At 44.0% G+C, this 23,765-nt stretch overlaps 1 protein-coding gene across 5 annotated transcripts in view; it reads left to right on the top strand.

The window, feature by feature from the left end:
• The window catches only part of POMGNT2 (protein O-linked mannose N-acetylglucosaminyltransferase 2 (beta 1,4-)), a 32,645-nt gene extending 15,837 nt beyond the window's left edge, over positions 1–16,808 (top strand). The window contains exons 2-5 of one of the 5 annotated variants that reach the window (XM_071735409.1): positions 1,721–1,835; positions 2,342–2,470; positions 8,302–8,490; positions 14,507–16,808. In XM_071735409.1, the coding sequence (XP_071591510.1) occupies positions 14,598–16,334 (1,737 nt within the window). In that variant the 5' untranslated portion in view covers positions 1,721–1,835; positions 2,342–2,470; positions 8,302–8,490; positions 14,507–14,597 and the 3' untranslated portion in view covers positions 16,335–16,808. Of the gene's footprint in view, positions 1–1,720; positions 1,836–2,341; positions 2,471–6,366; positions 6,804–8,301; positions 8,491–12,367; positions 12,610–14,506 lie in introns of those variants that run through there. The other 4 variants (XM_071735408.1, XM_071735410.1, XM_071735407.1 and 1 more) reach the window with 4 other exon arrangements.
• Positions 16,809–23,765: the final 6,957 nt, after the last annotated feature.

Below are 23,765 nucleotides of genomic sequence, written 5' to 3'. Positions count from 1 at the left end.
GGCTGTTTGTTCTTGACTACTTAGGCTACTACTTGTGTTTTGCAGAGGCCTGAGAGTTAACAGAAAATGAAGACTGGAGTTGTGTTCCTGTTTCCTTCTCCTGTAAAGTTATCTGGGACAGCTTCACACACATTTATTATGGCTGTGAAGCTTCTTGGCTTCTGACTGTTACAATTGTGTCAGAGGTATAAAACTAAAGCTCAGAAGCTAGCAGCTTATTGAATTTAATTTCTTCAAATTTATAAAGCCCCCATGTAATCATCTTTTAATGCAGGTGTAAACTTAAGAGGAATATATAGTCTATTTGTAATCTTTCGTATGAATTCTGTAGTAGTGATACATACGTATTATATATATGTTTAGCATAGAGATCAAAAAGTCAAGTTATTATTCAAAAAGTTCTCTAGATCTTGCTTGATTTATGCGCATTCTTTGTCCTCCAGGACAGATTTATAAATGTGTTCTGCCATGGATAAGGTGGAGCTGGATGAGCTGTGGCAAGAAGGTTCTGCCTGGGTTGATGTATGTCCTCTAGCTCTGACCCCTCCATACTTGCCATGGGTCTCGCTGCCTATGGCTGATAGATATTTTAGTCTTGTCTTTTCTCCAAGATCACAAGAGCTTGCTCTTACAGGATAATGGGTGTGACAGCACATATGTTTTTACTTGGGAATTCTTTGCAAGTGTGAAAGTTCATACCTACTCGAGCCCTCTCTGTGCTTTGGTAATGCTGCAGGGCTTTCATAATGGCTGGATGGCTTCTGTGGGGGATGGCTCCATCAGCAGCAATGCTAGCAGAAGTATAGAGGTGACAAACCTTGTAGGATGCTGCTTACAATGCCCTTGATGTCTTGAAATACTGTATAAAGTAGCTGAAAAAACACTCTCTTCTTGGCTTTGCAAATAGCTGCACACGGATCCAGAGCAGTACATAATGAGTTGGGGAAGATTTTTTTGAAGTGGAGCTGCTTTAAGCAGCAGTTGGTTTATTGGGCTGATACTGCTTTTCTCTCGCTGACAGTCAGGTTACACTTCAGTTATTTGAAGAGATTCTGATTGCCAAATATTTGACTCAGCATTTGACTCAACAGATTTGCTAGTGCCAGTGGGAAGGAAGGGAGGAGAAATGAACTGCAGCAGCAGGGTTGGGTAAGGAATCTCCTGTCATGGAAGGGCTACCAGGGAATAGCAGCTTCGTCAGTAAGTTTGCAGATGTTTTTCTCCATATGCTTTCTTCTTTTCCTCTGAAACTTTCGCTTTCTTGTGTGTATTTAAATATCATTTCAGCTATTTATGGGGCGGGTTGTAGCCTCGACAGAGGCAGAGTAAGGAGGGCCATAGGGAAGTGATTTACCAGGGGGATTTAAGAAGCTAAAATTATCCACCTTATTTTTTATTGGTATTCAAGTAAATACCACATCAAGTCTTACAGAAAAAAAGCCCTCAAATCAGGGTTGAACCTCTTCCTCTTTCCACTGTGCCCTTGATAAGTATGCCTAGATTCAATGGTTCTTCTGTAAATTTTCAAGCTACCAAGGGCATGAAAGAGGTTCTTCCTAGCTATTGAACTGTAAATTGTTACATATGACACCTGGAGGAGCTGGAATGGTTTTGTACAAGCAAGTCAGTGTATTCATCACAGTATCCCTATTGCGTGCAGTGGTTCATGTTGAAGCTGAGAAAGATGATTCATATTGCTTTCTTCTCTTCCCCCTGTTAGCAGCAGCAGTAGCCCTCAGAATAACATTTGAACCAGTAAATGCCTGGCCCAGAGCCATGTATTAGTACTGCTCTGCTGGGCCCTCTGATGTTACTGTAATCAGATGAGAGGCAAGGTAAGAATGGTTCTTTTCCACAGGGCAAATCAGACTAGGGTATTTAAGTACTAATCAAAAAACAATTTTAAGGAAGTGTTTAAATTGGCCAGCAGGCATTTTTCATTCCTATGGGCTATGCTGTTGGGGAAAAAACATTGGGTTTTTTTGCTCCAGTATAAGTTATTTTAGATGATTTGTGAGACCTTGCTCTCTGTTTTGAATTTTCATGTGAGTATTAGCACACCTGAGATATGCTACGAGCCCAAACCATGGATGTTTTGTGTTCCCCTTAGCATCAGTTTAAGTGGTTACCCTGTATTTTGGGGGTGTGTCCAGTAATACTGTATTCTTATCTGTTGTTAAAATCACACTACTGTCATGTGAAACAACTGGGTTATTTCCCTTTAAAATGTAATGCTATGGTGTACAGGGGTATGGTGTACAGGTGTACAGGTAAAACTCTATCTGCAATTTGGAAATTCAGAATGGCAGTGAACATTTTTGTTTCCTCTGATTTGATTTAGGTTCTCCTTTACTTTGGCTCTAAACTACATTCTTGTCATGCTGCTGTGCGAGGCACCTCCAGGCATTTGTCAAGACTGGCTAATTGAAGCACACACTTCAGCTTGGATCAAAACTGCTCTTTTGGTCAAGTGTGTAGGAGCTTCTGCTGCTGCCTTTTGGAGGTCTTTCCATGAAATACTAGGTCTTTGGTTTGCGTGTTTTTGTTCTCAAGGATTGTTAGGAAAGCACCAAGTCTCTGAATGTACCAGAAGGTGGAAGCTGAGGGCAAAAGCAGCTTCAGGGAACAGTCCTACTGGAATCCTGAACTCAGATGTTCTCAGCAGTCACAGAGCAATCACACCCACTTGACCAGCAAGTGCCTAATCCAGTGAAGGCAGTGAAATGCTCAGTTATGCAGTCGGCATAGCTGTAGGGAGAGGGAATTGGTTTATCTGTGTCATGCTGTGGACCTGTCATTACTGATGGCAAAATGGGAACCTGAAAGAGGACAAGTGACACCTAGTTTGGGTCAGAATAGTTGCCAAAGCCATCTCCTGCCTTGGAGGCTAGCAGGTGACTCTCCCATGCTGTTCATCAGAACTCACATTGCTTGTAACTGCAGGAACAGGCCAGTATGTCCTTGTAGTGCTGCTAGGGTGGGCCTAATGGGGCTGGAGGGATTATTAGAGTGAATAGTTTAGCATATTTAGATAGCTAGTGTGCTTTTCCAGGACAGGTATGTATTTTATACATATAAAATATGCACAGATCTGTGGACGAGAACAAGCATCTATGAATTTCTCAGGTTGACGTACAGACATGTGACCTAAGTGTGCGTGTGAAATGTGTTTGATCAAACTTACACCTTTGTAAGCCTCAAGTTTATGTAAAACTTGAATCCTACATCTCTTGAGCCTGTCAATGTCATGCTTGCAGCAGTTGAGCAAAGTGAGGTTTGGCCATTAATATACTTCTTCAAAAAATACCCTTTTCCCTGCCAAAGTATATTCTTGCTTACTAATTTTCAGCTAGTTGAAGTCCTGGTCTTTTTGACATCAGTTTTAATGTTAGCTTCTGTAGAATCAAAATGCCATCCTCGGTGTGTGGAGTCCCAGTCTTGATGTCCAGAAATCCAACACTTCCTTTGTCTCCTTGTGTACTGATCAACACAAGGGTTCTTTCTTGTCCATTCAGGCATCAAATTTTTCTGTACTCTCAAATTGAGGTGCACTTCTTGTTGAAAAGCTCTGCAGAAAGAATAATTTCTTATAGAGCACTCTTCTGGGAGTATAAATAATAAATGCTGTGACTCACAGTGATGCAGGCAGGCACCCCTGCAACATACATGTGCAAGGCAAAGATTCAGTAAATAATGATTTACCTGCTCTTTGTTAGTGCTAAACCAGGAGGGGTCTATTCAAACGACTTTGGTACCTGGGTGAGTATTGTTTGTGCTGTTCTGCTTCTTAGGAGTTCCAAAAATGTTAATTGCTTTTCTTCTGTAGTGCTGGTTTTGGAGGCTGCTGGGGTATTAAATAGTTCTCAAACTCTTGGCTTAGAGCCAAGTCAGCCTAGTCAACCTCTGGGACTTCCAGTGGTGCTGACAATTTGAGAAGAGCTTGGGGCTGCCACCCTTAGTGCCTTACAGTGTACCAGTAAACCTTAATCTCCCCTCTTCATATTTGAAACCATTTCCCCTTGTCCTCTCACTACACACCCATGTAAAAAGCCCTACCCCAGCTTTCTTGTGGGCCCCCTTCACATATTGGAAGGCTGCTATAAGGTTAGGGTTAGGGTTAGCCTCCTCTTCTCTAGCCTGAATAACCCCAACTTCTTTAGCCTGTCTTCACAGGGGAGGTGCACCAACCTCCTTCAAGGCCTATGCTTGAATTGATGGTTTATAGTGTTTCCAAGTGGGCCAGAACCATTTTGTTTGTTCTATACCAAGAAGGCAGAGGTGTAAAAGTGACACTCTAGAGCAGGAAACTATAAAATGTCTGTTTTAATTCTGTGATGCCCTAGTTTAGTAGATACAACAGTTGTGTTTATTCATCATGCTGGCAGGTTCATTTTTGAAGGTCTAGTTTCATCAAGAACCTTTTGTCAATTCTGCAGAGCGTTATTTGGGTTTATTCTTTGTTTCTTTCAGCTTATTTATCTTCTGCATTTGGCTTATAACTGGCACTCAGAAACCCAGGGTTATAAATACCATGGTATTACTGCATGTGTGATGCTGAATGATACTCAAATTTGTCAGCTTTGAGGTGGCTGTATTCAGGCCTTGGGTCCTGGACAGGACAAGTCATGATCTTCCTGAGGCTGCTTTGTGCCTCACAGTTGTGCCAGATCTCTGCCTCAGCATTACCCTGTTTTCATCTTATATCAAAGGAAGCGGTGCCTCTGCCACAGCAGGCAGGAAAAGCTGGATGAGGGACATCCTTTCTTTGAGGCAGTGTCCTGGGAAGGAGGAGGAGATACCCAAATGCCATCCTGGGTTGCAGGTTATGCCTGTGCAGTGGCTTTCCCCGGGGTGAGATACTGGCTTCAGTTAAGTCAGGATTTGTGATGGTGAATGAGAGACCTCTCACCTGTAATAACTTGAAAGGCTGGTGGATCCTCACTCCCGAAATTGCAGGATATTACAGTACTTAATACTCTGGTCTATTGCTGCTGTGATTCAAAGTGTATTATCCCTCACTGCTCTGCAAACGCTTCAGCCTGTCACTTACCATGGATTAATTTGGCGTGGTTGTTTTGCCTTCTTGCACGGAAACAGAAGGTTTCTTGGGGCTGGGGTCCTACAGTAAGCAGAGGGTGTTCATGAACAGAGTGACTGTAGGCTTGGTCAGCAGTAACCAGCCCAGGTGGCGTGACTCTGTAGCACAGTGAAGCACCACAGACGCAGTAAATCTATTTATACGCTCACTCACATTGCTTCCAGCATGATGTGGGGAGGATAAGAAGCTTGAGATGCCACCTTGTCTGTGACTGCTTATTTAGAGTGAGAGTTTAGGTACCATGTGAGCCCTTGCAGCTGCTGAACTCTCCTAGTTGGGAGTTTCAAATACCCCATATTTTACCTAACTGTATTTTTTTTAATGCAGAGCCATTTGAGTGTCTTCATTTTGGCAACAAGGATAATTCCTGTCATGAGCAAAAACCTAGGGATGCTTTTCTCTTTTTCTTTATGCAAAATGGTTGCTCTTCATCTGAGAGTATCTGTATAGACATGTGTACATGTGGGTGTTAAAGAACTTTTCCTCTTTTTCATCATTCTTACCTCACCTGTTAGGTCTTATTTAAAGGGAAAGAGCCTCCAGGTAATCATCAAGATGTATCCTGCAAATATACAGACAACACATTTGCAGCAAGCCTCATGTGTTTCCTTGTGATATATCTGCAAGAGTGTCCCTACAGGACTGGAATCTGACTCCTAATAACTTAGGTAGTTTCACCCATGCTTAGTGGTGTGTCTTCCTGCCATGACACTTTTTGATGAGTGCTGTGGGCAGAACTGGGCTGCCCTTCTGATCCCACATATAGTTCCAGTTGTGTAATTAGGATCTCAATTGTTCTCAGTAAGTACTGCTTAGTCTGCTGCCTTAAAAAAGCTGCTCAGTCCCACCACAGGTTCAAGCTCGGCTGAGAAGATTGGTGTGAGGCACTTTTGCCTTCACGACCTTCAACTTGGACACAGCAGAGATACTTCTATAAGCCCTGGCTCATTTTTTTTGTGCCTTTTTACTTAGGAATTACTGTTTCCACTGTAAAGGATAACTTCATTTCAAAAATATGGTTCCCTGGATCTCTGAAGGAGGGCACTCACAGCCTTGTTCAATACTGAGCCATTTGCTGACCATCACAGCTGGGAAATCACTTCCCTGGTGCCAAGGGAATTGCTAGAAAGCATGTCAAATGCCTTTCACATCCTCTAGCAAGGGGCAGGTTGTTTTTTTTTCCTTTCTCTCCTATTGTTTTGTTCTTTTGTGTGAAGTGTTCGGAGTGGCAGTGGCAATAATAATGTCTAAAAGCATGATTCCTAAAATGCACCCCCCCAAAACCAAGCCAGTTTGCCGTCTGTCTCCCAAGACACGCTCAGCTTTGTGAACCAGCACGACGGTGTTTGTTTCAGCGTGGCCGCCCTTTGGGGATTTGCAGGAATACTGCAGCAAATCATCCTGCATGCAAGGCTGACCTCTGGGAGGCTAACAAATTGAGGTGAGCCAGCTGGAGTGATAGGACACTGCCGACAGACAGAGCATGCTCAGACCTGGGGGAGAAAGGTAGTTCAGTCTGCAGATGGTGCACGGGTTACTGTGCTCTTAGTTACGATTTTTTCTTTTCCTTTATGGTGGTGGGAAAAGAAGAGGACTGGAGAGTGCTCATTACCCGGCAAAGCATAGCTTTAAAGGTGTCTTCTTCTTTCTCTCTCTGGTGAAAGAGAGGCACGGGATAGCATTTCCTTTTATTTAGCAACACCAGGTATGCGTGCATGTGCTGAAACTCTAAAATCTATCCAGTGGTACTACTTCCAAGATGAAAAAGGTTGCAGATGCTCTGAATTACTGTGTTTCTTTGCTGGGTGTTATTGTAACTGTGCTCTGTTTGCTGTGCTGATCACATACGGCTCTGAATTCAGTTTTGTTGGCACTCCTGGCTGCAGTGTACTTTGTTGGGTGGTGGGTGGGTTAGCATGCTTTTTGATGCTGTCTTTTTGTTCCCCCTTGCAACTTCACACTGAATCTCTCCTCTGTTGCTGTGCATGTGTGGGAAGGAGGTCAGTAGTTCATTTATAATCCCAGGTCTTTGTAGTCCCTCTTTGTTTGACTGGCGGTTCGCTTTATCATTTTTAAACAAAAGTCTCATGGGGAAAACATCTTTGATCCAGACTAAATTTTCAAATATGTGTTTCTTACTGGACAGGTGCTGCTTTGGGATTACTTTTTTTTTTTTTTTTTTTTTTTTGTACTCCCCTAAAAACATGCTAATGTAGAGCTTGTGGTAACCAGGGAGGGGTTTTCACTGTTCTTATTGGCTGTGCTGTGCTCCGAACAATTTCAGCTTCTGCTTAGAATTTGCAGCACACAGTAGCAGTCTTGGGCACTGTGCTAATGGGAAGCATGGGGAGCTCAGACTGTAAATGCTGCTAAGAACCAGTCTCAGTATGCAAATACCACAGGTACTTTTCCCATTGGAGATAAAAAGAAAGAAAGGATAGATAAAATACAGAGGATAACAAGTGGCAGCTAAAGCCCAAAGGCATAGTTGGAGTGGCTGAAGCTCATCTTGTTCGGTACTTTTGGATTTTACATCATATCCTTTTAAATTCACTTTTGCAGCATTAGTAAATTTTCTCTCCAGCCAACCCCAACTCTGCCTTTGCTTTGCACAGACCACTGAAGTAAGATAAACCTGCTGCTCTCAAACAGGTTTTTGTTTCTGACAAAGGTATCTTGCTTACAGACTAACAGCAGGAGTCCGGGCAAAAGGAGAGGTTTTTTACTGATACGACAGTGCTGTCGATGCCAGTATAACCCAGTAGGTTTTGATGAGATATTTGAGTGAACAAGGATCATCTGTAATGAACTCTGTCTGTTAAGCTTCCCCTTCTGTCTAGCCATAGTTATTTTGAGTGTTTTGGGTTTTCATCTTTAGACTTGGGACTGTCAGGTGAAGATTTGAGGTCTGAGAGAAGCCCTCTTTTTTAGCTCGTTTTTCTTACATCTCCCACCTTAAGCTCATTTATCATAAATTAATCTTATTGACAGAAGTTTTCTGGGAGATTGGCGTTAGCTTTTGTTTGGGTAAAGGATTTCACACTTCACATGATCCTGGATGGAGGAAAGATCTTGAAAATATGAAGCTTAAAAGCCTAAGAAGTCTTATTTTTTGTTTCATACTTTTATCTCAGTTTTGTGGTTTGCTTATATGCATTGGCTGCTTGATGTTGAGGTATTTCTTTATACCTGTTCTTTTGCAGATCACGACAGTAGTATCAACAGATATTAAACCAATGGCTGATACTCAACCTGAAAGTCAGATTGGATCTCCCCCTATCCCAGCTCTCACAGCCTCCAAAATTTAATGGAAGAAAACTTAGATTTTTCCATTCATAAGCACAACTGGAAGGTGTCTGGTAGCCCCCAATATTCTCCTTTTTATGTTGAAGGTAAGTTTGCGATAGGGACCACTGCACAGAGCCTGTCTGCTTGGTTGCAGTCTTGTATAGAAAGACTTTAGCTTTCTATTCCTGCATAAAAGCTGAGATAAACCTAAGCTTTATTACAACTGTCTATACATACCCAAAGGTTTTGTAAGATGGTTTTTTTGGGTTTTTTTAAATACTGTTACTTTTTTTTTTTTTTTTCTGAATAAAGTTCTGTATTTAAAATTCAGCTTGAGGCTGCAGAGTCAAGGTATTCTCATTTTTCATACCCCCTTTTTGTGTCAGGCTTTGTTAATGATGTTTGGATCTTTAATTGCTGTCTGTTGTCCCTTCAAGAATCTACTCTTTTCCTGTTTAAAAAGTCAGCATTTCTATACTTGTCTGCTTCTTACAAAGAAAATGTTCCAGTATATCAATCATTCAGTGTACCATCCTTTCTTTAATGTGATATGCACTGTGAAAGATATATGTATCTCATTAAACAAATACAGTGAATAAGATGATAACAGCCTTTTGGGCTATGGGGACTGAGATGCTTGTAGTTCTGTGGGAATCTGTGACAGAGTTGAGAATACAAGCCAGTTCTTGGCTGTCGAATCCTAACTCCCCCTCCTTCCAATTGGGAAAGCTGCCTTCTAGCAACTTCTGCTCTGAGCATGAATGAAGTGGGTATTTAAAACTGCATGTATTACATATCCTGCATCCTTAGCTAAGCTTCTTGCATCAGGGATGGGAGAAAGAACAGAAGACATTTTGCAGGGGAAGTGTGAAATACCATGTTTGCACGCTTTACTTTTTCTATGCTGATCCTTGAAAGCCAGCATGAGAGGGATCCGGGGGCAGGGAGTGCTAATGGGGAAAATGTCTTCAGGGAGAGAATATGTACTCCTACACCTCCTCCCACTGTGTTGCTGTCACAAGGGGGTGGCTCAGGGTCCTCTGCCCATGCAGCTCTGCCCCTCTGCTTCCTGTCTGGAAGGAGCTGTTCCTGTCCTGATGGCAGGAGCAGCCCCAGTTGTGCCTCATTTCTGGGAACCGTGGAGATGGTTCTGCTTGGACACTGCTGCTGTGGCTGGCAGGCTCTGTGGGAAGCTGATCAGCTGAGCCTCACCCAAGCTGGCCTCCATGGAGAGGCAGTTCTCTCTGTACATGGAGTGGTGATGCTTTCTGGAAATGCATGTCTTTCATAATTTTTTCCATTTTGTGAGGATTTTTTAGCCTGCTGTAGCTCAGGAAAACTGAGCATTGGCTTGGAAAGTGCTTCTGCGTGGTAATCAAAATGCAGTGAGGCCTAAGTAGAGAAAACCAGTACTTCTCATTTTGTTAATACCTGCAGAACTAAGTGGTCCCCCTTGAGACATACAGTTCATTCTGGTCACCCTTGTTCTCCCTAACCAAACTCTTGAAGCTCTTGTTTTTTTCCTCTGAGGTTCTTAGTAATACGTGCTTTTTTTCTTTTTCTTTTTCTTTTTTTCTACGTTGTTGTTGTTGTGTGGTCTTTGTAGCTTTTCTCCCAATTTCTCCTTTAAAAAGAAGAGATATAAAACATTGTCCATCAACAGCTTTAAAGTAGTGATTCATCCTACCCTAGCTTCATAATTAAAAAAAGAACAACAGTACTCATCTCTTAAATGAATCCAAACAGTCATTTGTGCCAACTGCCTATTAGCAAAAATTCATCTCTCCCATCCCACCCAGTTTGATCTCTTCTACATGTTAACAAGAAATGAAGAACAGCTTCCTTATCTATGCTTTCTGTCACCTTCCCACATCAGATGACCAGCAGCTAAGAGGCAGAAGGCATTACTGTGTCTATACTTTTAGTGTATGGGCCTGCAGGATGGTTAAGTTCTCTGCCAGAAGTGCTTGCTGAACACACCAGATGCATGCTCCTGGAGTCTTCACCTGCACACCAGTAATCAGTGCAAGCTACAGCAACAGTAGCTATAACTAGATGTAAGTAGATGTCAGGCTGAAGCTGTGAACCTTTTGCTCATTTAGGATGGAGAAAGAAAATGGTGTAGGCTCTTCATGCCTGTGATCTCTTTTGGAAAAAGAAGAAAGATAATCTGACTAGAAATAGAGTCCCTCCCATGGGCTCTTAGCCTCTGCAGAAGCATCCATTGCCCCCCAGTTGCTAACTTAGGGGAACACTCTTGTTTTCCTGACTCAGTCTTGAGTTGTCCCTCTGCCAGGGGCTGAGCTGTTTGTTGAGCTCCTCATCTTTGACCATGTGGTGCTGCAGGTCAGCTGCCCCACTGCCCTCTCAGGATCACTGCCAGGGAAATGTGCTGCTTCTGTCTCCCTCTCTCACACCCTTTGCTCTCCTGCAGCCCACTCCTGTCAGGATTCCTCAAGGGCACTTCCTGTCCTCTCCCATTTAGTAGATTCAGTAACAGAAGTTTCTTTTATTGTGGGATAGCTCTCTTCAGGTGGAAGACTAAATGCTTTCACCTCCTTCAGTTACCCACTGCCTCCTGCTGCCTCGGAAAGCTTCCAATGCCAGAACTGCTGCTGCTGACAACACTTAATGACTGATCTCAGCTTGGGGGTCTGAGGAACCAGGGGACATGGAAAGGGATTGCTTGCACTTACCGCCTTGGTGCAGCTTCTCCTAGGTCTGTAAAAGCAAAGAGCTGGACAGTTCGTTGCTCACTGAAGGACCAAAGAGTTTAGTTCTCTGGAGTCTGTGTTCACTGAAGGCATCAGATTATAAAAAAGGTGGATGATAAAATGTGGCAAAACAGGCAAAGAATCAAGACCATTCCCTGAGTACCTGTGAAATTCTCCTTTCAGTTCTGCCTGTGATACCCCTTTCTGTCCACATCCCCTTGTTCACTTCCATCAGAAGCAGCTTTCAGCCAGGCAGTGACAAACAGGATTTACCAACTGGCAATGAGGAACAGGAATGAAGATGGATTCCTTCTAGTATTGCTAGCATTTAACATTCATTCCTGACACCTGGTTGGCTAAACACATACACTCACTTCAGCTAAGTGCAGGGGAGTAAAAGAGCTGCAGTGAGGGAAGAGATGGAGGAGGGCCTTGCAGGTAATTTTTATTAAAAAGCTGAGTTGTTCATTTGTAGCCATTTAGCACATATGGCCATAGCAGAGTCTGAAATGAAAATTGCTAATGTCTGAACATTGGCTGGATCCATCAGGCTGCATCTCTGAAGTGCCTCTTGTGCCCTTCCCTTGGGGCTGGAGGGAGAGAACAAAGCAGTCAGGTTGAAACATCAGAACAGGCTGTTTCCAAGGAAGCCTGTTCAGCTCAAGGGGTTTGTGATGGTCAGCAGAGCTCTCCACCACAGAGATGCCTGTGAAGTGCAGGTGGTACAAGTGATGTCTTTATGGAGTACTGGCTTCTGGTGCCTTTGAAACACCCACACATACATGTTCTCCCCTCCATATTGGAATAATAAAGAGGCCATGTGGTCTTAGCTCTCTGCCAGGTTATTGCAACTTGCACTGATTCCATTGAACTTCGAGGTGCTTTATTCTTCTGAGCAGCAGAACTTAGTTGACTTTCACAAAGCCAGCAGACTGGCCTTCATTTGAAGTGTGTGCGTGTGACAGAGGAGTTGATTGTTAAAGATTTCCTTTACTTACTGACTAGCAGGCTTTGCTTTGTCCTTTCCTTGGTGATTCTGCTGAAGTAATTTCAAGCTCACAAGATTATATGTTTAGTGGAGGGGTTATGGGGGGAGCTGGATGAAATTGTTGGATGTCTTTCAAAGGTAGTGAAGTAAAATGAAGCTTTGAACATCTCATACCAACAGAATAACTTATCTGTCCCCATCAGCAATGTCTTTTCCAGAAGCCTGTCTTTGCTCTATTAGCAGAGTCTTAAAAAAGGGATGTACTGCTGTCTCCACTAGGTTTCCATTCAAGGTTGTCCATGGAACAGATGCAGTTGAGAACTGCAAAGGCACCAGGAGAAGCAGTTTTCCCCAGTTAGAGAGAAGGAAAGATTGAGGGATGATGTGACAGCCATTGTTCATCTCTGCAGGATTTCTGGCACATGGGACAAGACCAGGTTTAAGTTGCTGTAGTGGAAGCAAAGGCTGAATGTTAGAGAGCTTATTGTAGTTCTTCATCCCTTTACTGGCTGAAGAGATAAGTAAGTATTAAGAATGAGATAGATAAGCATTTTTGGGGGATGGTTTAGGGAGAGCTGATTGTGCCCTGGTAATTAGATTACAACTCTGGGTCCCTTCCCATTTTCTTTTCTATGGTTGAAATCAACATAACACCCTTTTAATTTCCTGGTTGCTTTTAGGGAGTTGCTAAATGAGGCATTTTTTCAGACCACTTGCCAAAGGAGGTGGACTTCATTTCTGCTACATTTGAGTAGCTAGAGCTGCTCTGAGATTGAAATGAATTCATTGCTCTGATCCCCAGAGACCACCTCTTGAGTCTGTGTGGCTTACAGCTAGCACTCACTTCTTTGACATTATTCATCCTCCCACATAGCTCCAATTCTTCCTAAAACAGAGATCCCATGGGCTGTTGGGATCTTGCAAGCTATAGGAATCCCTTCTAGCTTCACTGAATTCCATGAATGATTCTCCATTTAATTCCAAGCTGCATGAACCAGACTGTAGGATCCAGTATTTTAGGCTGCAATATCTCATTTCAAAAGTACTCCCTTGACAGTAGAGAAGGTGTCTGTATTGGTCCTAAATGTGTCTTGCTGTCTTCTTCCACTCCAGCATATAAGAACAAGCAGCTCTGGGTTAAAATGCTAAGGGATGGTTACTTGGGATGTCAGAGCAGGGGCCTGAGACATTCCTTCTTTTCCTCCCCCCAAACTTGCATCAAAGGGAGTTTAAATTGCCTTTAAACACTACAGTTAAAAACAGTGTAATCAGGTATGTACCAAGCAGAAATTTCCCTTCCTATAGTTGCCCATGAGTCATGGCTGCAATTATTTACAGCCTGACTAGCAGTGAACCTTGATACATAATGAAAATTGGAGCCCGTAAATAGTGTAGATGAATCAATATCTCAATTGCAGTTCACAGTTGACAATATAATCAATACTCTGATATAAGACAGTAGTATTTCTACATAGAAAGAAAACAGTGGCAGAATCTCTCCCAGAACAGAAAATGAAACAGGGAGGCCTTGGAGCAGCACTGAAGAGATCCTCAGGTTGGGATGGGAAAACACCAGCACCAGAAACACTTCAAATGTGTTACCTTCCCATTTGTATCAGGGTTGGCTGTGCTAGTGCAAGTCAGACTCTTACTAAACAAAGGTCTGATTGTTCCAATGAAGCACTGGTTACTCCTGTAAAGAGCAGAGCTCTCCTCTCTCCCATGTTGCTACTTCTTTTGGAAGACAATGGTATCTCCTAGCCTTTGATCCCAGATTGCAGCCAAAGAAATGACTGAGTGACTTGGGAGTTCTCCCCCCAACCCCCTCAATACAATAAAATTAAATTGAATGTTATGTTCACCACTTCATATTTCATATTGGAATGGAGTGTAGCAAAATCTATACTTGGCAATACTCCTTGTACTATTGTTATCTGCACAGTAAAGGCAAGAGTTAGAGTTGGGTACTTGCAGCTGTGCAAAAGTCCTGTGTGGCATTCAGGGAGAAGGAGCTGGATCTCTCAAGCCATGTGCAAGTAGACCAGCAGTGCTGTCCTTCTGCTTGCTATTGGACTGGTCTGTAAAAAGAGTGAGCCAAAGTCCCAGGGACCATATCACTCATCCTCAAACTCTTTCAGTTTTTCTGCTACAAACGGGTAGAAGTGAAAATGAGAGGAAGCCTTCCTGTAGAGCAGTTTGCAGTTCTGTTTGCCTTTGTTGTTTTGGTTTTTGGTTTTGGTTTTTTTTTTTTGAGTAGTTCTTTGGCACCCATTCTACTTTTCCCCCATTCCCTGGAAGGGGGAAAATTGCAGAAAAAAGAAAAAGCCTAAACTCTCTTGAGTAGTCCTGAAACATGATTTATGGTGGAGCTATAAACCTGCTGTTTAAATGGGGCCTTTCTTGCTTTGCTTTCCACAGGTCCTCGCCCTCATCATGTCAAGGAGTGTTAATGATGTGTTCCCTCTCCATTGCATTCCCCACCTGTCATCTTGCTAGGATCTGATACAGAATGAACATAGCAGCTGTGTTTAATGCCCTGCTCGTGTCTGTCCTTGCTGCCGTGCTGTGGAAGTACTTCAAGCTGCGTGAGCATGCCTTCGTGGTCGAAGAGGAGTTGGTCCTCATGCGCCAGTCTCAGGAACTCTCTCAGGCTCAGATTGACTACCACGCAGCTCTGCAGGCCCTGGTGGAGGAGGGCACCAGGATGGTGTGCACTGGCAAGATGCACACCGATCGCATCTGTCGCTTCGAGTCCCTCTGCTACTCTACGGAGGCTGAGGAGTTTGTCTACTTTCACAGCAACTCCTCAGTCATGCTGCCCAACCTGGGTTCCCGGAGGTTCCAGCCAGCTCTGCTCGATCTCTCCTCGGTGGAGGATCACAACACCCAGTACTTCAATTTTGTGGAGCTGCCAGCTGCTGCCCTGAAATTTATGCCAAAGCCGGTCTTTGTGCCTGATGTGGCACTGATTGCCAACAGGTTCAACCCAGACAACCTGATGCACGTCTTTCATGACGACCTCCTCCCGATTTATTACACCATGCAGCAGTTCTCTGATTTAGATCTGGAGGCAAGGCTGTTCTTCATGGAAGGGTGGAGTGAAGGTGCTCACTTTGACCTCTACAAGTTACTGAGTAACAAGCAGCCGCTCCTCAGGGAGCAGCTTAAAACCCTGGGCAGGCTCCTCTGCTTTACCAAAGCTTATGTGGGACTGTCCAAAATCACCACCTGGTACCAGTACGGATTTGTCCAGCCACAAGGGCCAAAGGCTAACATTTTGGTTTCTGGTAACGAGATCAGGCAGTTCACCAAATTCATGATGCAGAAGCTGAACGTCAGCTTGGAGGAAAGCTCCAGTGAGGAGTACATCGTAGTGTTCAGTCGAACAATCAACAGACTTATCCTAAATGAGGCAGAACTAATCCTGGCTCTCGCTCAGGAGTTTCAGATGAAAACCATTACTGTCTCTCTGGAGGAGCATTCATTTTCTGACATTGTCCGGTTGATCAGCAATGCATCCATGCTGGTCAGCATGCATGGGGCTCAATTAGTCATGTCTCTCTTCCTGCCAAGAGGTGCCACAGTGGTGGAGCTCTTTCCTTATGCTATCAACCCTGAACACTATACCCCTTATAAAACCCTGGCAACCCTTCCTGGCATGGACTTGCAGTACATTGCCTGGCAGAACACCGTCAGGGAAGACACCATTACCTACCCAGACAGACCTTGGGATCAGGGTGGGATTGCTCATCTGGACAAAGCTGAACAGGAGCGCATCATTAAGAGCACGGAGGTGCCGCGGCACCTTTGCTGCCGCAACCCCGAGTGGCTGTTCCGTGCCTACCAGGACACGAAGGTGAACATCCCTTCTCTCATCCATGTCATCAGGCAGACTGTGAAGTCTAAGCCTGGGCCCAAAAAGCAGAAGTGGTCCGGTAGCCTCTACCCTGGCAAAGTGAGGGATGCCAAGTGTCAAGCCTCTGTCCAGGGCACAAGCGAAGCTAAACTTTCCGTGTCCTGGCAGATCCCCTGGAACCTGAAGTACCTGAAGGTCAGAGAAGTGAAATATGAGGTGTGGATACAAGAGCAAGGAGAAAACACTTACATGCCTTATATATTGTCTCATCAGAATCACACCTTCTCAGAAAACATTAAGCCCTTCACAGTATATCTGGTGTGGATACGCTGCATCTTCAACAAAAATCTCCTGGGACCTTTTGCAGATGTGCTCTTGTGTAGTACATAACCTGTTGCACTACCTGTACAGCTCTGCCCTGCTCTCCACTTCATCTGTGGTTTAAAACTTCATGTTCTGTAGTTTGTAGAGGGCTGAAGAAGACTAGACTGTACCAGTGCCTAAGTGTCCATTTTATTGCACTCCACATGTGTTCTTTAAATGGTATTTATTTCCAGTGAGTGTTACAAAACCCCCAGATCTCTGTGTTCTTCAAAGTAACTTCCAGAGGTTAACTTACATGCTGAATACCTGTAATCAAAAACAGAATGGAAGTCAATTGTGTGTATCTTGGTCGTGATTTAAATTTGTTTCTATTGTGTGGTGAGTATTTAAGCACAGCATTAAGCTGCAGTTAATTCCATGGCTAGGTGGGCAATTCTCATCAGCTTTTTCATTGTAAGTTATTTTTTTCGATAACTCTGTCTGTAACTTTGAGTTCAAGATTTGGTATGAGAGCCTTCATTAAACTGCTGTAAAACTCCTCGATATTTTTTTGCTTTTTATTACTGGTCAAAATCACTATTGTGGTAGATTTATTTTTTTGCTGTGATAAAACGCATACATGGGTGGGTTTTTACTGTTCATATTTTGACTGAAGAGAATGAAACTACAGTGTCAGCTTCATGTTTAAAATCAGATTTTACCACACATCAATAGCAAAGGGATGGAGTAGCAGATGGGAGATAGAAGGGATGGAGTAGCAGATGGGAGATAGAAGGGATGGAGTGGAAAAAACGATTTACTGTGGTTTATCATGTTTTCATTTTGTGAGTTATACACAGGTCTATGGGAAAGGAAGGGGATGGTTTGGAAGTGGGGGGGGGAGGGGGATGTGGAGGTTGCACAGCAGTCTGATCAAGAAAATTTTTTTGGTGTTGCTCAAAAAATCCATCAGTAATAGCTGCTAACAGGTACATGCTTTGTTAAGTAATAGGCAGGTGGTTGCAAAGGGAAGCCTTCTGGGCACAGGGCTTCCTGGATGTTGGTGAGAAGCCGAGTCAGGCGGGTAGGGGAGCTCCAGAGCATGTGGCTCTGGGGTTGTGCTGATGGGATTCACGCCTCTGTTGCCCCAGTGAGGAGAGTAGTTTGTTCTATACTGACTCATTTTCCCTGAGATCAGAATCTAGCTTCATTGCTGGGGTAATGCACTGACTACTTCAGACCTAGCCCTGCAAAATTCTTCCTTAGGTGGAGCCCCTACATGGTGGTGATGTCTTTGAAAAACAGATGTGTCAAAAGTACATCTCTTGGGGAAGAGAAGAGAAAAGGGTGCAGGAGTGTGAAATGTTTTCCTGCTACATTGGCATCCTCCACCGTTTATAACCAGTGTTAAAGCAACCAGAAAAGTGCTTTGTTCTCCTCTTCCTCCCAAGTCCTCACTGTCCTCTCAAGGTCTGGATAGATGTTTGAACAGTAGGATAAATGGCTTGCTTTCTGAGTGATGGGCTGATAGATGAGTGTCTCAAGGCAGGATTAAGAGTTCTAAAGAGAGGGGAAGAAAAAACATTGCTGTACAAATAAGGCAAGAAACAGGAGGGTTGAAAAATATGTTGAAACACCACAGTACAACATTGGACCTTCACGCAAGTGCTAATTCTGTATAATTCTATATATTAATTTTCACTGTATCTGGCTTTGTTTTCAAACACAGTTCTGATTTAACGGATGGAGGCAGGAGGGGGGATGACAGAACAACAATCTCAAAATCTGCGTTTGCTTTGCCATTGTGGTCTTGCCAGCTAATAATTTTTGCCTTAATGTTTTAAAGGGGCGTGTGAATACTCCTGCTGTTGTTTTCTTAGAACAAAATGAGCTTCTTGCTGAAGAGAGTTTCTGAGCTTTGCCCCCAAGCTTCCATGTGGCTGCACTTTACATACCATGAATGTCAGAGCCAAGGTGAGAAAAATTTCATAAGCAGGCAACAGACATAAGAGTAGGTTGTTTAGGGGAACCACCAGGACCTTTAAATCCCCAGGACCTCACTGACTGATTAGCTTCCACTCAGAAAGGGTTTGCAGCAATCTTGTATCCTCACATCCACTGAAGCTGAAGGTAGTCCTGTGGCCAGTAGCCATCCTTCTGCTGGCTGCCTGAAGGGTGGTGATGTTGGCACCCTACAAAGTCAGTACTGAGCGAGCCTTCAGAAGGCTGAAATCTTTTCAGCATTCGTTTTGCATCATTTCTCCGAAGTCATTTTCTTTGGGTGTGTGAGCTGTCTGTGTTCTCCTCACCCCTGTTCCTCCCGGGTGGTGTGTTAGGCTGTGTGCTGCTTTCCTGCATGCCTTTTTGTCAGTGCCTTTTCTAGCAATTCTTGCCTGTTATTTGTAGACCGTCCCATTTCACTTAAAATTAGTTTTATATGATTGCAGATTTTCTAACATTTGTATATTGGTTACAGCACATTAACAATTTTCTTCTCATATCCTAATGATTCTAAGCAACAAAATTGGCTGCAAAGCAATGAATGAAGTGCCATATATGTGGATTTCCATGCTCTTAACTCCAGCCTGAAACAGTCTCTTGCATTTGGAGACTCCCTTTTTCCAGAAGGTAATCCAGTGTGCTTTCCAAAAAAATGTACATCCAGGTTCTGTCTTCCTCATCAGTGTTGTGAGTACTATATGAGGTGGAAACAAAATTAAAGGATTTTTCCTTTTCAAATTCTGAGATAGCTGAATGCTGAAGTTGTGATGGTGATGTGGCCACTGGCAAACAGTAAATGCCTGCCCAGTAAAAGAGTATCTACAGCAGAACCTCACTGCTATTCCCAAATTCCTCCTCTGATGCATGCAGCACTGAGAGTGCATGGCCTAGCCTGTGGCTGTCCTAAATCAGCCACAGTAATGTTATGCTGATTTATACTCCCTCCAGAGCTGGGGTAGAGTGCTAGCATTTTCTTGTAGTGCGTTTTCTTTCCTTTTAATAACTCTGCCATCAGAGCTCTGCAGGCCCATTCCATTTTTCACCTCTGATCCTCCCCAGCCCCACAGACTGTTTGTTTCCCTTGCTTCTCGTAAATATCCTCATAAATATTCTCATAAATATTCAGGAAAGCCCGGGAAATGCTACAGGCTTGGGGAGGAGTGGCTGGAGAGCTTCTCAGCAGAAAAAGAACTGGGGGTGATGGTGGACAGTCAGCTCAACGTGAGGTAGCAGTGTGCCCAGGTGGCCCAGGAGGCCAACAGCATCCTGGCTTGTATCAGCAATAGTGTGGCCAGCGGAAGAAGGGAGTGACCATGCTCCTGTACTCAGCACTGGTGAGGCTTTAGCTCGAGTACTGTGTTCAGTTCTGGGCCCCTCACTACAAGAAGGACAGTGAGGTTCTGGAATGTGTCCAGAGGAGAGCTACCAAGCTGGTGAGGGGCCTAGAGAACAAGACATATGAGGAGCAGCTGAGGGAACTGGGCATGTTTAGTTTGGAGAGGAGGTTGAGGGGAAATCTCGTTGCCCTCTACAACTACCTGAAAGGAGGTGGGTTTTGGCCTCTTCTCCAAAGTGAATAATGACAGGACCAGAGGAAATGGTCTGAAGTTGCAGCAGGGGAGGTTTGGATTTGATATTAAGAAGAATTTCTTTCCTGGAAGAAGGGTCAGGCACTGGAACATCCTGCTCAGGGAGGTGGTTGAGCCACCATCCCTGGAGGTATTTAAGAAATGTGTAGATGTGGCACTTCAGGGCATGCTCTAGTGGCTGAGATTGTAGGGGGTTTGGTTTTTTGGCTTGTTGCATGTATGTATGGTTGTACTTTGTGATCTCAGAGGTCCTTTCCAACCACAGCAAGTCTGTGATTCTCTCACACAGCTTCCAACCTTCGTGTTTCAAGAAAACCTGGTTTGACTATTGTCTGTCGAGGCCACTTCTTAATCGATCAGAAGGAATGCTTGCCTGGTATTGCTTGAAGTTTAATCTTGTGACAAATGCATGCTGCCCATGTGAAGGGGCTGGGACTGCCTCTCCCACAATGTGCAGAAAAGCAGGGCTGGAGCAGTGTTATAGAATCAAAGAATGGAATCACAGAATGGTAAGGGGTTGGAAGGGACCTCTGAGGATCATCTGGCCCGACCTCCCTGCTAGAGCAGGATCCCCTAGAGCTGGTTTGAGAGGAATGTATCCAGGCAGGTCTTGAATGTCTCCAGAGATGGAAACTTCACAACCTCCCTGGGCAATCTATTCCACTGTTGTGCTACTCTCAGAGTGAAGAAGTATTTTCTTGGATTTAATTTAAATCTCTTGTGTTCCAGTTTGCGACCATTACCCCTCATTTGGTCACTGGGCACCACAGAGAAGAGTCCGGACCCATCCTCCTGACACCCACCCTTTAGATGTTTATAAACTTTGATAAGATCTCCCCTCAGCCTCCTTTTCTCTAAGCTAAACAACCCAAGCTCTCTTAGCCATTCCTCATAGGGCAGATGCTCCAGTCCCTTAATCCTCCTAGTGGCCCTGTGCTGGACTTTCTCCAATATTTTTTTGTCCTTCTTGAACTGGGGAGCACAGAACTGCACACAATACTCCAGGTGAGGCCTCCACATAACAGAGGGGGAGGATAAACTCCCTCAACGTGCTGTCCACACTCTTCTTAATGCACCCCAGGATGGCATTAAGACTTTATTTCCAAAACAGCTTGTTCCTCAGGCAAGCTCACGGGCTCCTTTTGACAACTGTTGTGCCAAAGATTTTCACCTTCCACCTTTGCATCATCTGGTTTTGGTCCCAGAACAAACACATTAAGCTCCCTGGCACTGTCTGGCCCCACTGTCTTGGAGGAAGAGAAATAGCTGGGATTAAATCCAGCCCCCTCTGGGAGCAGTGCACAATGCTAATAGCAAGCTGGTCTCGAAGTCACTCCTGCCGGCCTTGGCCGTGCTTACGGAGATGGATCAGCTAAGGGGATTTCCTCTGGCTGCAGCTTCAGCTCTCATTTTAATTACCCAAAGCACAGGAGCAGCCATCTGTTGTGGGAGGACTCCTTACTGATGCGTCTGAGGATGAAGAAGGACCAAATGAAGCATTTTCATCCCCGGAAGCATTCAAGGTCAGGTTGGAAAGGGCTCTGAGCATCCTGATCTAGCTGAACATGTCCCTGCTCACTGCAGCAGGGTTTGACTAGATGACCTTTAAGGGTCACTTCCAGCCCAAACCATTCTGTGATTTACCAAATTGCACACATGAGGTGTTGGAATAGGAGCAGCAGATTGCATGGTAATAGGGTTAACTATGGGACAGGGCTCTTCCATTGTGATAGTGACTTTAGCAGAGTCAGAGCAATCACATTGCTGTTAGTTTTCCACTGCTTATGGCCATAACTCACCCTCAAAAACCATATCCAAGAACAGAAATATTTCTGGAGAGGCTCAGCTGTGATACAGCTCAGATGTGTTTCTTGACAAGGATGTGCTGCCACCGAGGCTCTGACGAGTTGAGGCTGAAGGATGGCACTTGTCTTAAATGGACCCCCCCGTGCTGAAAATGGTGGCAGACCAGTTGCTCTGGAGGTGTAGCCTGGAAGAGCAGGGAGCAGGTTAGAGTAGCAGGGCTGAAAAGGGCTGAAAAGCAACTAAGCTGGGCTGTTTCCAGGAAAGCCAGGACTAAGGAGTGGTGGAGGGACTTCCAAGCAGCAGCCTGGCAGGTGGCATTTGGCATGATCACCTGTGGGAGCTCACAAAAGAAAAATCAGGAGATTTTTGGAGCACTCATTTGTCAGCTTCTGGGGAACCTAAAACACTGGGAAATGTTGATGAAATCCTATTTTTTCTGTTGTTTTACATGAATCTTTCAAAGGTCCATTTGAGATAGCCTGTGCCCTACTGAAAGACTATCAGCATTCCCTGCATGGCTTTCAAATTCTTCTTCCAGGCAGAATTTGTCCTCTACATGATGGAGAGTGGCTTAGAGGTGGGTGTCCTGAGCTTGCTCCCTCAGCAGGGTGTGGCATGAAGGTATCACTGAAGTATTTGCCAAGCAAGAAGCAGACACAGTGATGGTCTCCTGTGAGTGATGTGCTCTTATGAGTCCAACCCAGCTCCTGAGATTCCTCTCTTAAGCCAGTGAGTTTCCTTGGTGGGACACTGGAGCGGGGAGGGGGAAGGTGGTGACCACCAACTGATCCTCCTCTTGCCAGCCAGAGGTGCTCCAGCACTTACACAGTGCACTTAGGCCTTGACAAGCAAACAAAATCCTAAACCTCCTCCAGAAAACCAATGCCTATTATAAATTATTACTGCCTGGCTTTTGCTTAGCAAAATTATTGGGGGTTGTTTTTACTGGCCCTATGGATTTCACCACCTTTTGGCTTCCTTCTTCTCACAGGCTGCCAGTGGGTGACAGGGGCAGGCAGTGACATGCTCTCTGCAATCCAGACTGGTTACTTGGTGTGGCTTTTACACCTCCAAAAAGTGACTGATGGTATTTAATCAAAATACTTAATTTTGAAGAGTTCAAATTGATTTTCTTTTCTTTTCTTTTCTTTTCTTTTCTTTTCTTTTCTTTTCTTTTCTTTTCTTTTCTTTTCTTTTCTTTTCTTTTCTTTTCTTTTCCTTTCTTTTCTTTTCTTTTCTTTTCTTTTCTTTTCTTTTCTTTTCTTTTCTTTTCTTTTCTTTTCTTTTTTTCTTTTTTTTTTTTTTTAAGGAAAAGCAAACCCTTTAAAAGACAGATTAAGAAATACATTTGCAGGAGAAGTTCTGACCATTTCTTAGAAGATTTCAACAAGAAGTAACACAAAGTGCCTGTTTTGGCTTCATCACCTCAGTCTCTAATAACTCAATATGTTACTCAAGGTAAGTAAATGCATTGGACTATTTTTCAAATGTGTCTACCAGTTTCTTTTTTTTCTTCTATTTCAGGCCACCTTTTTGCACCTGTGTCTAAGGCTCTATGCACCCACCACTCCGGGATGGGTGGATGGCTTTTCCTGAGACACCAGTGCCTCACAGGACCCAGATTAATTTAAGACACTTAGGAAGTTACTTATTTTAAGACCCTGCATGCAGTTGGTGTAGATGGCTCAGAGGCAGAGCTGCATTCAGGTGGGCTGGCAAGGGCTCTGACCTCGACTGGTGATGAGTTGGTCCATCTGCAGAGCAAGGGGTTATGACTTTCCGGAATCCCTGAGTGAAAGGGACTCTAGAAGCACAACATAATTTAATTTATATTAAACAAAAGGGTGACTTCAGCATCTTTATTGCTGTATCTCATCTGCTGCGCTGTATAAATAGCAGACTTATTTCTACAATATTTTTGCTTCTGATGTCTGTGCAGTGTAAGGCAGGGTAGGTTTAGTGGATAAAAGAACACTTAATTTTTCCCTGCTGGACTTGGGGTAGGCAGACTCTTGGAACGACTTTCAGTGTGATGACTGACAGTCCATCTGTGCTGTGGGTGGTATGAGAAGCATCACCATCTGCATCTGTGTGAGGCACATCGTGGTCCTTATGTAAGAGA

Source organism: Heliangelus exortis, chromosome 2 (assembly GCF_036169615.1).
Source record: "Heliangelus exortis chromosome 2, bHelExo1.hap1, whole genome shotgun sequence".
NCBI lineage: Eukaryota > Metazoa > Chordata > Aves > Apodiformes > Trochilidae > Heliangelus > Heliangelus exortis.
The sequence above is the reverse complement of the archived record's forward strand: the minus strand, read 5'-3'. Positions and strand labels throughout refer to the sequence as shown.